Raw genomic sequence first — 14966 nt, 5'->3', positions numbered from 1 at the left:
GTGGGGTGTGGGGGAAGGAGGTGCCTCAGCGGGCCCATGCCAAGGCATCCCCTCCCCCTGAGGGACCAGACACACAGTGGTATAGTATTGAATAGTTTATTCAGGGCATGGGGAGGGAAGTTAAGAGGTTAGCAGAGGCAGAGAAAGGCAGAGAGAAGGAGAGAGTAGAGAAGTAGGGGCCAACCATGGCCATGTGGAGAGAGGGGGGAAGGGAATGGGGAGCTAGGGGGCAAGAGGCAAGAGTAAGAGAGAGAGGAGGGGCCAAGCAGCCCCTTTTATAGGATCAAGCCTGCCTGGCTGCTGCCAGGAACTGTGGGATGGAGTTTAGGCAGAACACCAACACTGAGCGCTCACAGTGTAATATCTGGCTGTGGGTCTCTGTATTTGTTCCCACCCGTAGGAGAAAGCTTCTCTGACAATGGTGAGCAAAGCACCACTGCTCTATGAGTAGAGCAGAATGTCATGAGGCATCAGCTTACTGCTGCATTGAGCACTTGGCTTTACTCTAGTTCCCTAGGCTAGCTAGTCTCTGGTTCAGAAAACAAAGTTTTTTAAATGCTATAGGTGAGATCCTGTCTTTGCTGGATTTACTTGCAACTATGATAAAGTATAAAGAGCAGTTCACATTACCACAAGACTGGAGTTTTTCCTTCTCTGTCTGCATTCATTTGAGCTCATGAGCTCTCTTGTTTCCTGCTAGGTGGAGGCTGAGCTGATTGACAAGCTGGACAGCATGGTGTCAGAGGGGAAAGGTGATGAGAGCTACAGGGAACTCTTCGGCCTGCTGTAAGCTGCTCCTTCCCCAGATGCCCCGTGTTAGGAGAAGGGGTGATATGGGCCAGTGAAGGGTAAAGATAAAGCCTGCACTGGGCAGGCTTCTAGGGTTGGGTACCAGGAGTGACCGGGTTGACTCTGGTGGTAGCAGTACTGTTTCTATCAACAAGAAAGCACACACTCTTAGAGGTTGTCATGGTTGACTGAAGATGTACAAAGAGATGATAATTCAGCTCCTAGGTTTGCAATAAGAAGTCACTGCATGTCTTCATAACATTCCCTACATCGTGTTGGACAAATAGCCCATGAGGACTTATTTATTCAAGGCTGGAATTTCTAGGAGGTAAAGTATGAATTCTCTTTTAGGAAACATTGCAGCTTGATAAACACTGCAATGGGTTCTTGAATAAACCACGCAGACTCTCTAAGCCATTTTCAGTTAATAAAATGACTTGACTGTGCTGAATGACAGTTCCCCCAGACCTGTCATTTTAACAGCTTCTTTTTAAGTTGATGAAGGCCACCAGACCTCATGACGCATTTAATTAGAAGTTTGCAGTGTATAAATGTACAGATATTTTATTTGTTAAGATCATGAGGTATTTTTAAATATTAGCAGTTATTATAAAAGTACTGTTAGCTGTGTCAGGCCAATAATAGAGATTTAATCATAGAAGAGAGTACTTTTAACTGAAATATAATTGGTTCATAACATAATTCCTGTTTGTTTTATTTTAATATCAAAATAATTAAATTTGACAAAATTATAACTATTTATTGTCTACCAGTAATTTTTAAAAATTAAACTTCAAAAATTGATAAGTTGACTTTTAGACATGATGCCAACAATATACTTGCAAGAGTTGCAGAGTGAGGTTTATCCTCCCGTTCCTAGAAGTGGTGAGAGTGGCTCAAGGAAGTGCTAGCATGCCATCAGTTAATGTCTGCAAAAGGCACCTCTGCCTGGAGAACCCACAGCTGCAGCTTCAACAGGGGTGCTTTCTTTCTGGTACACTATGTCTGCTTTGTTCCTAAGGAGTCATAAGAATTTTATTTAAAATTGATGATAATACATTCATCTTCTAATATTTCTCTAATAACAAAATATTTTCAGTTGTAGAAGAGATTGAATTCTCTTTGTTGTCCACTAACATGACTTTATTACAAAGGAAAAAGTATAAAAAATAGGCTACAATTACTATTCACCTATCCAAATTGTGTCTGTAAATCCTTTTAAAGTCAGTTTGAGGCCTAAGAGCTGCTGGTACCATGGAGCATCATTTCACAGTTTCAATTTGAGGATGGTGTTTGTAGGTATGGGGAGAAATGAATAAAAATGTATGCAGGCAGATATCGAAAATACTCAGTTAAAGGGGTGAGGTAGTAACCAGCTTGTTCCATGTCTGTGTGCGCAGAGAGCACCTCTCCCCAACATCGAGGACAGTAGCCCCATAGAGCAGTTGGAGAGTAGTGTTCCAGTCCATACACGTTAGAGGCCAGAGTCTGTAGTCATCTCTCTCTTTCAGCATGATCATAGGAACCTTAACCTTTGACACAGGTGCATGTTCTGTACACGGAGGCCCTGAGCAGAGCAGAAAGCTTAACAGCAACCAGGCTATGGGGTTGAGATTCCAGTGTTTGTTCCCAGTCCACTCCAGATGACTCTTAGAAACTTAGAGAGCAAAATGTGCTCATCATGAATCATAAACAGAGTTGTCTGGAGTGAGCACTAGACCTAAGCTCACTACTAGAACAAGAAGCACATGGGATGTCAGTGTATCCCAAAAGCTGTCTCAAAGTGACAGAAGCATGGTGGTGTTGCTTGTTTAAATGGCCTAAACATTAAACTTGAGTACTTGTTACATAGTTTTTGGAAGCTTCTCATTACCGAGGTGATGGCAGAGGGGTAGCTCTTGAATTTACTCTTTGTCCCTCATACTGGGCTCCTTAGGCTTGTGGAAATCTTTGATTTATACAAGGAGGTGGTTTTATATTTTTACTGTAAATGTCTCTAGGCAATAGAAGCAGCCAGTTGGCAAAGCCAGACATATCCCACCATGGGCTCTTAACTCAGATGGTCCTTGAGAACAGACCTTGTAGCATATGCCTCTCTCACCACCTCAATGAAATCCTTAGAAACATGCCCAGAGAAATGGGAGAGATGTTCATTTGTTGCTGCCAGTTCGATAATATTCTTGTCTTTGCTTTCTGCTGCATGGAGTAGAACCCAGCTGTTTGGGCCCTACCCCAGGTAAGACTACAGTGTGGCAAGTCTTCTGTCTCCAGATATAGCACAGCTTCCACAGGCTTTTGAACCCTACTCTTGTCATCAGGGAAGGCTCATGAGTTGTTTGCTTCTCTTACCAACAGCCTTCTGGAAAAGGTTGAACAGGAAACATGGCGTGAGACTGGCATTTCCTTTGTTACCTCAGTCACGCGACTCATGGAACGCCTTCTTGACTACAGGTATTTCTTTAGCTTGAAACTTCTGTCACCTCTCTTTTGGTAGAATATTTTCTTCAGCAAAGGCATCCACTTGACCTTAAAACTGAGAGCACATTGGAGATTGGAGAAATGGCTCAGCAGTTGAGAATGCCTGCAGAGGATGTGCTGTCAGTTCCCAGAACCCACATGGCAGCTCATAACTGGCTGTAACTCCAGGTCCAGGATATCCAATGCATCCTTCTGTGGGTACCAGGCATACACATTTATAGAGACAGGCAAAAACACTCAGACACATAAAAATAAACCTTAAAATAACAACTGCAAGGCATGGTAGCACGTGCCTTTAACCCCAACACTCAGGAGGCAGAGGCAGGTGAATTTGTGAATTTCAGGCCAGCCTTGTGTACATTGGAGTTCCAGGCCAAGCAAGCCTATAGAGTGAGACCTTGTCTTTAAAAACAAGCAAATGTTAAAAAACAAAACTAAAACTAAACCGGGCATGGTGGTGCTTAGCTGTAATCACAGCACTGGGGAGGCTAAGGCTGAAAGATCATGAATTTGAAGCTGTCCAAGCCTATATAGCAAGACGATGTTTTAAAAACAAAAATCACTGTCTCAGCATAGGAAGGACTGTTGTGGTTCCATTGGCTGTCATTAGGAATCATCTGATGAACAGAAATGATACCTTTTCTCAGGTATTGGAGCTTCTTGGAATCTCCCTAAGACTGAAAGTACCCCAAGGGCATCCCAGGGACTTGCAGCCGTAAGGCCTTGCCTCTAGAAAAGTCAGGGCTCGGCAAGAGCGAAGAGAAAAACTGTCCTTAGAACAACTTAGGAACAGCTGTGGTTCCTTAATGTCATCTGGTACCAAAATGTGACCAATGACAACTTTCATTTGCTTCTCCAGGAACTGGGGACACCCTTTTTCTCACGCCTGTATTGTTGTTGTTGTTGTTGTTGTTGTTGTTGTTAAAATCTATTTCTGTCCCTTAATCCTAGCCATGCAACAAATTAGAGGAAATTTTTTATGAACTCAGAGTTCTCTGTTATGTTTATCCTGAAAATCCATGTGGAATTAGATTTTTTTTCATGAAAGCCTGCCTTTCTAGTCCTGTCATGACTGTTGAAGTGTTCTAAAAATAACAAAACAACCACTGCAGCCTTAATTATGCTCTCAGCAGGACCAGGATAGTCACTAAGGGTGTTTTCTGGAAGTCAGGAAGATGAGGAGAAACAGGATGATAAAGAAATAAAACTTGCCGGGCGTAGTGGCGCACGCCTTTAATCCCAGCACTCGGGAGGCAGAGGCAGGCGGATTTCTGAGTTCGAGGCCAGCCTGGTCTACAAAGTGAGTTCCAGGACAGCCAGGGCTATACAGAGAAACCCTGTCTCAAAAAACAAAACAAAAAAAAAAAAAGAAATAAAACTTGTCCCAAGCTGTAATGCTGCAAGATTTATCAACCCCTGGATCAAGAAATGACAGTGCTCAGGCTTCATCCAGTTGCTTCTGAAGAGGAAAGTATGCCTTTCAGAAGACTCCAGTGTCTGTGTACTAACTCGACTGTGGAAATGGAATTCACATCCTGAATACCCCTATGTTTGAACAAGTTTCTGCCTATTTTTCGTGGTTCTTAAATGGTCAAAGTTGGCCTTCATCAGCCCCTTTTATAGCAAAAGTCTTCCATTTTACACCTCAGATCCCAAGCCCCTCCCACCTGCCTTTAGACAGAAAAGAAAAGTGGGCTAAAGCCCTGTACATTTCCCTTACTGCAGTATTTACTGTCATCTACCTAAAAGACTGAAAAATCACTTTCTTAAAGACCTTCTTTTAACTGATTTTTTAAAAATATTTATTTATTATTATATCTTAAGTACACTGTAGCTGTCTTCAGACACACCAGAAGAAGGCGTCAGATCTCATTACAAGTGGTTGTGAGCCACCATGTGTTTGCTGGGATTTTAACTCAGAACCTTTGGAAGAGTAATCAGTGCTCTTAACCATGAGCCATCTCTCCAGCCCCCTGATTTTCTTTCTTCTATAAACAAATGAAACTTAAGGCCAGAACCAGTTTTATTCTCAGTGTGGTGTCTATAAAAGAAGTACACAGCCTTTCACATGTCTTCAAACATGAAGTGGTCTTTGCCCTGTGTCCTTCCAGTCCCTAAGGCTTACATTCATGATTCTAGCCCCCAAGTGTTACTCCTTGTGAACATGGTGGAAAGCACTATGAATTTTTTTGTAGCCACTCAAAAAAAAAAAAAAAATCTACCATGCTCATATTGTATTCGCCTCTAATCTCAGTTGCAGCCCTGAAAGGTTACTCTCATAGTTGTCAATAAAGAAGTACGTTTGAAAGAAGTTACCAGAAAAGTGAAACTACTTAGCAAAGACATTTAAGAAGGAAAAGTAAATTTGAGTTAGTGATAAATTCCAGTGTGATTTTCACCTCCAGTGTAAAGGTGAACTGTAAATGATACTGCCTGTGTGTAAGGATGGAAGCTTTGAGCTTTCCTGGTTATACTCTCTTCAAACTCCAGTGGAGGTCATGAAGGAGATCACCAGGGATCTCAGCGCAATAACAGTTTTTTAAATGTTTGGTGGTGAGCAGGCAGAAACGTGGCCCTCTGTCCTGCCCAATAGAGCTCTGAAATTCGCAAAAAAAAAAAAGAAGAAGAAGAAGAAGAAGAAGTACGTTTGAGCCGGGCGTGGTGGCGCGCGCCTTTAATCCCAGCACTTGGGAGGCAGAGGCAGGCAGATTTATAAGTTCAAGGCCAGCCTGGTCTACAAAGTGAGCTCCAGGACAGCCAGGGCTACACAGAGAAATCCTGTCTCGGAAAACAAACAAACAAAGAAGTACGTTTGAGAAGTTCTGTTGCCAAAGTTGAGCCAAGTTCTAGTTGATTCAGACTGCTCTAGATCCTCATCCATTGATCTCTTCATAATGCTGAGTCATCCCCTTAGGTTATCCCCAGTCCAAACTATTAGGAAGGCTTTCCCTGGCCAGGAACTCAACTGGCTTTCTGAGCATACCTTGAATATATATCATTTGCCACTCTCTGACTCAACAGAAAAGATTCAACTCTTTGAATGCAGCATAGTCGATACTAGAGCTTTTCTTCCTGGTACTCTGCTAATCCCTGGCAGGTGTAGAATAAATAATGATCAATCAGATGAACTTGCAGGGAAGATAATACAAAATCAATAGAATCTTTTCCTCTACCCAAGAACTTAAACAGGTATTGACAGAATATGTGCATGTGATAAAAATTTTATATATACATACTCTTTAGATATAAGTTATATATAAAGTTTTTTATTATTTCTGTAAGTTGTGATCCATCATGACTTGGACTTTATGTGAATTCTAGCATAGATTTGTAGCATCTATTTCTCATTCTCTCACAAAATGAAACTTGCCCTTTGAGAATTAACTCTGTGCCTCCCTGGGGAACTTGAGAGTTTAACCTTCTGCCTTATACACGTGTCCTTCTGTACTAAGGAAATTGGTAAGTGCTCTTAATGCCCTGATGATGTATCTGGACTCTGGACTCTACAGCCAGGACAAGGAGCTCAACAGATATCTTTGAACCCCAGGATTGGGTGCAAAGTTGAGGGGGATCTCACAGTACAGTCCTCTTCTGTTGAACTTCTTGTTAGAAGGCATACTACTGTTAAACACTACTTTTGGCCGTACTAATGTTCTACTGATACTAGAACATTAGTATATGTATTGTCCCAGGAGATACCACTTCCTATCATAGGCAGTCAACTGTGTTCTCTCTTCCAGGGACTGCATGAAGGGAGAAGAAACTGAGAACAAGAAGGTTGGCTGCACTGTTAACCTGATGGTAAGAGGACATGAGCTCTTCCTTCTGATAAGCACAGTCAGGGTTTCACTAGCTTTAGTTTGGAAATTACCTTCAAAACAGGACAGACTCTATCATCTTACATGTACCTCATTCTCTTACAGAACTTTTACAAATCTGAGATTAACAAAGAGGAAATGTATATCCGATACATCCATAAACTTTGTGACATGCACTTACAGGCTGAGAACTACACAGGTGAGTGAGTCAGGAAAGCAAGGGCTGGGTCTTTTCGTCAGGACAGAGAACAACTCCAGGGTCACTCTCCCCAGAGCTCAGCAGTATTGGGGTTCCAAGGTTTCCCTTCACCTCAGTCCTTTAGTGAGGGAAAGCAGGTGAAACTTTTGTCCTTCCTGACATGTGCTCCGTGCCCATTGTCTGCTGTCTGCAGCTCTTCCACTCAGCTTCACCCCTGTCCTTGTCACGAGACTCAAGAGTAACTTCCAAATTGTGGTGCACCATATTCAGAAAACTTGGACTTCTGTCACTCCTCAGAAATAGAACTTCTCTTAGGTCTTGCAAAGCTAAAACCAACCAAGACTATAGCAAAGGAATAACTCCTTAATCTTAGAACTTCTAGAACTCACTGGTAGATCTGGCTCTTCCTTTGCAACTGCACACCAACCCCTACACTGTGCTCCTAGTACAGTCTGGACAGTGTTAATCTTCTTGACAGGCCAGATAAAAGCTCTTCATTCTGTCTGCAATCTATGCAAGTGCTGGTCATGATCTGTTTACTGAGAATAGCTCTGACTGAAGAGGAAGGAGACATACACAGATGCTCTGTGTAATTCCATCTACCATAGTGTCCCCAAAGAACTCTCTTTCCTTTCCTTTCCTTTCCTTTCCTTTCCTTTCCTTTCCTTTCCTTTCCTTTCCTTTCCTTTCCTTTTCTTTCTTTCTTTCTTTCTTTCTTTCTTTCTTTCTTTCTTTCTTTTTTTCTCTGTATAGTCCTGGCTGTCCTGGAACTCACTCTGTAGACCAGACTGACCTCAAACTCAAAAATCTGCCTGCCTCTGCCTCCTGAGTGCTGTGAACTCTCTTTTTCACTGTGACTCAGCCCTAGTCTTATCCCTTGTTATCTAACTGGAAATGTGATCTATTCTTATTTGCAAATCTTAACTACAATTAGTAAAAACAGAGAACCCTCCTTCTTTACCCTGGTCTTTACATGTTAAAAAGTTGTATAATACTATTTTTTTCACTCAGTACAACTTGGCAAAAAGAACAAGACAAACTAAATGCACACACTTAGGAAACTAAAACATGAGGATCACAAGTCTGAGGTACGGCTAGGCTATATAGTGAGACTGTCTCTTAAAGAATGAATGATGAGACTTGATGTGCCAGGGTGGATTGATATCCAGAGAGGGGGCTCCCGTCTATCAAGGAATGGGAGACATTGGGTGAGAGGGTGAGGATGGGAGAAGAGGAGGGAGGGGGCTGCAATTAGGATGTTCAGTGAATAAATGTAAATGAAAAAACAAAATGAGGGCCTGGAGGATAGCTAAGCAGTTAAGCACACTGGATACGCTTCCAGAAGACTTGAGTACCATTTGGCAGTTTACAATATTTTTAGGAGAAATTATATGGCATTGCATAACATGACTACATTTACCATTCTTTATGGCTACTACTCATTAACAACTCTGAAAGGATGGTGAAGGGAAGATTTTTATAAATTTCTTGTACTGGACTGTAGAGATGTCTCAATGGTTAGGAGTGCTGGCATCTCTTCCAGATGACCTACGTTTGATTCCTAGCACTCACATGGTAGCTCACAACCATATGTAACTTCAGACCGAGGAGATCCCATTCCCTCTTCTGCGTCTGCAGGCACTGCATACATACAGGCAACACACCCATACACATAAGAACAAATAATTAAAATACAAAGATTTCTGTGTATTAATATAGACATTTGCCAAACTCAAGGACCGGGCTATCACTCAAGAGGCTGAGGCACACCGGCGTGGTGGCGCACGCCTTTAATCCCAGCACTTAGGAGGCAGAGGCAGGCGGATTTCTGAGTTCGAGGCCAGCCTGGTCTACAAAGTGAGTTCCAGGACAGCCAGAGCTATACAGAGAAACCCTGTCTCAGAAAAAAAGAGGCCGAGGCATAGTTGTGTGAACAAAGAAGTACTATGCTTTGTCTTTTGTAGCTCTAGGTGTTGCATAAGACTAGCCAGCACAATGAGGAGGAAAAAGATTTCATATAGTTCTTCAAGCACCATAAAGAGGGCCTGACAAGAGGTGCCAGTGTCAGAGCATAGGTAGAGAGTGAAGAGTGAGATGCTCAAAGAGTGAACCATAGTGAAAACTGGGCATGGATTACAAGATGATTAGAAATCAGTTCTTTTAATTATGTGAGCACCTTTTAGTATGGCTTGAAGATCTAGGCAGGAGCTAGAGGCTTGCCAATGAGGAAACACCATTAAAAACTACCAAACAGAAGGGAAAAGAGAATTCTTTACTAAGGCTCTGGACCATGACTGTAACTCAGTGGGACTCATCTCTTAGAATTTACACTACCTACAGGTTGTGTTTTTATGTAACTGTTACTAACTGTTCTACATAAAAAGTATTGCTAAGCCTTAAGTCTGAGTCCAGTATCAACAAGTTCCTCCAGAAATAGAGTCTCTGGCTCCAGACTCACCACACAGTTAATGCGACTCACATTCCTTAGAGTTCCTTTTAGAAACCACAGCAATCAGAGGGAAGAACATTTCCTGGGCGTCAGGAAGAGTAAATTGATGAGTGCTGGGCAGAGCCCTGGTGAATTGGTGGTGACCAGTTAGGACCCACTCTAAAAATGTTAGAAAGAAAGCTGGAGCCAAGTCCACAGAAGAAGCCCACGAATCCTCAAGCATCTCTGTCATCCAGAGCAAGACAACTTGGGCAGTAGCCTTAAAATAGCTAGGCCATTCTTTTTTATTAAAAAAAACAAAGTTACATAATATATTTTAATCACATTCTTTCCCCTCTCCCAGTTCCTTCCAGGTATTTCTCAGTTCCCTACCCACCTAACTTCATCCATGCATGTTCTCTCCCTCCCTGTCTCTTCCTCTCCCCCTCCCTCTTCCCTTCTCCTTCTTCCTCTCTAAAACAGTGAAAACACAAACAAAAAAACTAATAAAATGAAACAAAAAGTTCTTCCTCAAAAATAATAGAACCTATTTTGTGATAGCCAGCTATTTTTGGGCATGGGGCTTGTGCTGGGGTATGGTTGATATACCTAGTGAGGTGCTATTTTAGAAAATCAGTTTCCCTTTCCCCAGTAGGTATCAATTGCAAATAGCTTCTTGGTTGGGAATGGGAATTTGTGCCCATCTCCCCTTCTCAGAACTGGAACTTTGTCTGGTTTGAACCTGTTGAGATCCTGTGCCTGCCTTCACAGTCTCTGAGTTTATATGTGCATCAGTTCTGTTGTGTCTGAAGAAGTGTTCCTTGAAGTCATTTATTCTGCTTCCAGAATCTTTCTACTTCCTCTTCCACTTGGATTCCTGATCCTTGAGGGGAGGAGCTTGATGAAAAGATCCCATTTAAGACCAAGTCCTCCAAAGACTTTTGCTCTCTGCATATTGTTCAGTTATGAGTCTCTGTATTAATCCCATCCACTGAGAGAAAAAACTTCTGTAATGAGGGTTGGGCAAGGCACTGATCTGTGGGTGTTGTAACATGTTGTTACGAGTCATGTTATTGCTATGTTCCTTTAGAATAATAATAATAAATAAATAGACTTTCTCCCTGGTCCTATGACTTAGCAAGTCTCAAGATCTTGGCTGCTTGAGTGATACCAGATATGGATTCTATCTCATGGAATAGCCTTATCCAATCAGAGTAGTTGGTTCCTCCCTGATGTTTGTGCCACTGTTGCACCAGTACATCTTGCAGACAGGTTGTTGTTAGTCACAGTGTGTAGCTAGGTGGTGCTGATGATTACTTTCTGCCTCCAGTCATGTGCAGAATGCCTGCCAGTACCATGAACACTAACTAGTCAGCGGAGAGTAAAGCATCTAGTTGGGTTCCAGCTCCATTTCTCCAATATTGATGATATAAATAAGTGGTGTCTTTAGCAATAGAGCCATACCATTAGCTTGTGATATTTAAAGGATTCTATATGACTCTTTTGGCCAACAAATCAACAAGATGTAACTCATTCCTGGCATTAGAGGTTTTACTTGGTGGCATAAAATGTCTAATTGGGGCATCATCTCTCTCACATAGATTCCATTTAATTTCTTTCATATTTGTATGTATTTTAAGAAGCTTATAGCCGGGCATGGTGGCACACACCTTTAATCCCAGCACTTGAGAGGCAGAGGCAGGCAGATTTCTGAGTTCAAGGCCAGCCTGGTCTACAAAATGAGTTCCAGGACAGCCAGGGCTATACAGAGAAACCCTGTCTCAAAAAAAAAAAAAAGAAGAGGAAGAGGAGGAGAAGGAGAAGGAGGAGACAGGGGTAGAGGAGAAAGATGAGAATGAGGAAGAAGAGTTAGACAAGAAAGAGAAGGAGGAAGAAGAAGAAGAAGAAGAAGAAGAAGAAGAAGAAGAAGAAGAAGAAGAAAAAGCAGCAGCAGCAGCATATACAGTAGTATATAAACCACTCTTTATTCTTTATCTGGAACTCAAAACAAGTGCCAAGTGAGAGTGTTTATGGCTTCTTCATTGTGTGAACAAGGGTTATTAGCTTAGACTGTCTTACCTTTTGTATCTAGTATTCATGATTTGTGCTCCCCATGCCTTGCTCTGATACTCTTGCTTACCATGCACCCCTAGCACAGAGCCATTCCTGGGGCCCCAGAGGAAGCCCTGAGCCTCCTTCTGTCTATTCCTACAGAGGCTGCATTCACCCTGCTTCTTTACTGTGAGCTGCTGCAATGGGAAGACCGGCCATTACGGGAGTTCCTACACTACCCATCCCAAACTGAGTGGCAGCGGAAAGAGGGACTGTGTAGAAAGATCATCCACTACTTCAACAAAGGCAAGGTAAGTGTCAGAAAGCAAGCCTTTGAGCCCTCAAGTTCTTCTGAAGTGTAGGACATACTTGTTAGAAACACAGAATAACTGAGGTTAGTAATGAATATCTAAATTCTTCATGCATAAGTTTGAATTAGAATTTTGAAGGTGAGAAGTATAAACTGAGTCAAATATGTAAACTGATGCTTCTAAGTACCCACAAGAAAGAAAACACTATAATAATAGGAGGAAGATAAGGTGTAGTCCAGTGTTAGACACAGTCTTCACAGAGCCCTGGGTTCAGTCCTCAGTACCACAGAAAGAAAATGATAGAGGAAATGAGCAGTCCATTAGAATGAGGTCTGCTGCAGCCTTCTTGGAGCACCTGTTAGATGGGGCTATTGCTGTAACAGGAACTTCATCACACAAATGGTCTGTTCTCCAAGTAGGCAAAGAGAATCTAAAGCCTAAAAAGTGCCAGGCCTACTGCCATGTCTTTGGGAAACCTTTCTGCTTGATTGTCATAATTTTTCATAATTGACATCAATTAAAAGGTTTACAGTCCCTTTATTAACGTAATAAAGAAATACTGAGGGCTGGTGGAATGGCTCAGTGGGTAAGAGCACCTGACTGCTCTTCCGAAGGTCCTGAGTTCAAATCCCAGCAACCACATGATGGCTCACAACCATCCTTAACGAGATCTGACTCCCTCTTCTGGAGTGTCTGAAGATAGCAACAGTGTACTTCCATATAATAAACAAATCTTTAAAAAAAAAAAAAAGAAATACTGAGTATCTGCTATTGTTCTAGGATCTGAAAATAATGTAAAGAAACATAGCTTTCTCCCTTATGTGGTTATCATTTAATATAGATGAATATAACAAAAAGTGAATATATTTTAATGAGATAACAAGAATAACAGAGCAATATATACTAAGAAGTACCTCTTCTTGTGAAGGTAGTCAAGAGAGGCATGGAGGCTAAGACATTAGAGAAAAATCCAGAAAGCTCTGCATGAGGTAGAAAACCACAGTGCTATGTGGTACTCTCTGTAAATGGTTTGGGAGACTGTGTTCCTTGTGACACATGAGTTGGAACTAGCCTTTTGTTTCAGTTTTTCATATGCTCAGTGTAGACTTAACCAGTCTGAGAAAGCCTGAGGTGCTAAAACCCTGTTTCTGTTTTTTATACAGAGCTGGGAGTTTGGAATCCCTCTATGTAGAGAGCTGGCGTGCCAGTATGAGAGCCTCTATGACTACCAGAGCCTCAGCTGGATCCGGGTAAGCTCTGTCCCCTTCACCTCATCCCTGACCAAAGGCTCTGGGGCTTCCTGGCATCAGTTCCTAAGTGATTCCTAAAGCCCTTAACTTAGTACCATGAACAGAGACTAGATTTCTGCCCTCAAGATACATGCAGTTTGATTGGGGAACAAAAGCACATACCTGACAAATGACTTTGTAATCTGAACCTCAAAAGCCCCTTGTACTTGGGAAAGAAAAAGGTATGATAGGAAGTGACTTCCGGGGGTGAGGGGCAGCCTAGCTTCTTGAAGAAGTTTTTCATGGAATGGTTTTGTTCAGTGATTTATTATATAGAAACACTTTTAATTTATTACTTGTGGGTGTTCATGATAGAAGGGAGATGTGCATGATGAGGTGCACACGTGCAGTGAGAAGACTGCTCTTGGGATCTATTCTGGCAAAATATTCAAAAAATATATCAAATGTCCGATGGATTTTGAAGGTCTTTGTAAAATCATTTATTGCTGGTGTTATCTTCTAAATTATAATATCTTATAATTTCATCAGCAGAGAAAGACTAGTGGTTTAAGAGCATCATCCACTGCACCCTTATGTATAGCTAAGACATTTGAGCAAAGACAAGATTCTCTAAGGTAGATTTTTGGCTACTTTGTAAAGACTACTGCCTTAAAGATGGTTAAATGTGGGGCTGGTGAGATGGCTCAGCAGGTAAAAGCATCGACTGCTCTTCCGAAGGTCCTGAGTTCAAATCCCAGCAACCACATGGTGGCTCACAACCATCCGTAACAAGATCTGACTCCCTCTTCTGGAGTGTCTGGACAGCTACAGTGTACTTACATATAATAAATAAATAAATCTTTAAAAAAAAAAAAAAGATGGTTAAATGTGAGGCTAGTATAGCCATACTTAAAAACTTGCTGACTTTGCAGTGTTGGACAGCATGAATATTAGTTATCTATTCAAATTTACAATCTTTTAAATTGGAATCAGTACCAGCGATGCTGGCAACAGAGACTTCTCCGTTGTAGTTATCAGCATCATAAATCAAAAGATGTATAAACAAGAGTGGATGCAAATGAACTGATGTAGTGGTAATGAGAAGTGTTGGTAGACAGCTGCCAGCAACCCTAGTCAAGAATCAGTTGGTATAGCGAGTATCCGTCAAATCCGTGTTAAATATTTACCTCTCAAGTTCAGGCCTCAGATCTCTATGGATGTGGGTCCATGCCCAGGGAAAATATTGAGAACAACCTCACAGGGATATAGTAGGCAGGCTTGTTTTTATCCTTTCATCAGAGAGCAGTGGAGAAGAAAGGAGGGCGTTCTCCTCTTCCATAATGCACTTCCTAGAGAGGGGCTGGTAGTGTCTAAGGATTGCTTCCTTGTTACCTAGCCTGAATGCCATACTTCCTCTCTGGAAGCCAGAATCTAGTTGAGTCTAGGAGAACTTACTTTGGATAAAAACCATACCTTTATTGTTAACAGAAAATGGAGGCCAGCTACTATGACAACATCATAGAGCAGCAACGCCTGGAACCTGAATTCTTCCGGGTTGGATTTTATGGCAGGAAGTTTCCTTTCTTCCTTCGGGTGAGTCCATTCAAGTGTTCACAGTAATTTTGGGGTGTGTGTGTGTGTGTGTGTGTGTGTGTGTGTGTG

The 14966-nt window shown here is 41.9% G+C and overlaps 1 protein-coding gene across 6 annotated transcripts in view; it reads left to right on the top strand.

Moving 5' to 3' along the window:
- Dock3 (dedicator of cytokinesis 3) overlaps positions 1–14966 on the top strand; it is a 299922-nt gene that overhangs the window by 251724 nt on the left and 33232 nt on the right. For all 6 annotated transcript variants that reach the window (XM_029542839.1, XM_021206339.1, XM_029542840.1 and 3 more), the window contains exons 33-40: positions 701–786; positions 2999–3025; positions 3145–3240; positions 7008–7068; positions 7191–7284; positions 11927–12075; positions 13239–13325; positions 14793–14897. In XM_029542839.1, the coding sequence (XP_029398699.1) occupies positions 701–786; positions 2999–3025; positions 3145–3240; positions 7008–7068; positions 7191–7284; positions 11927–12075; positions 13239–13325; positions 14793–14897 (705 nt within the window). The remainder of the gene's footprint in view (positions 1–700; positions 787–2998; positions 3026–3144; positions 3241–7007; positions 7069–7190; positions 7285–11926; positions 12076–13238; positions 13326–14792; positions 14898–14966) is intronic.

The sequence above is a fragment of the Mus pahari genome, chromosome 10 (assembly GCF_900095145.1).
Source record: "Mus pahari chromosome 10, PAHARI_EIJ_v1.1, whole genome shotgun sequence".
In the NCBI taxonomy this organism is placed as follows: domain Eukaryota; kingdom Metazoa; phylum Chordata; class Mammalia; order Rodentia; family Muridae; genus Mus; species Mus pahari.
The sequence above is the reverse complement of the archived record's forward strand: the minus strand, read 5'-3'. Positions and strand labels throughout refer to the sequence as shown.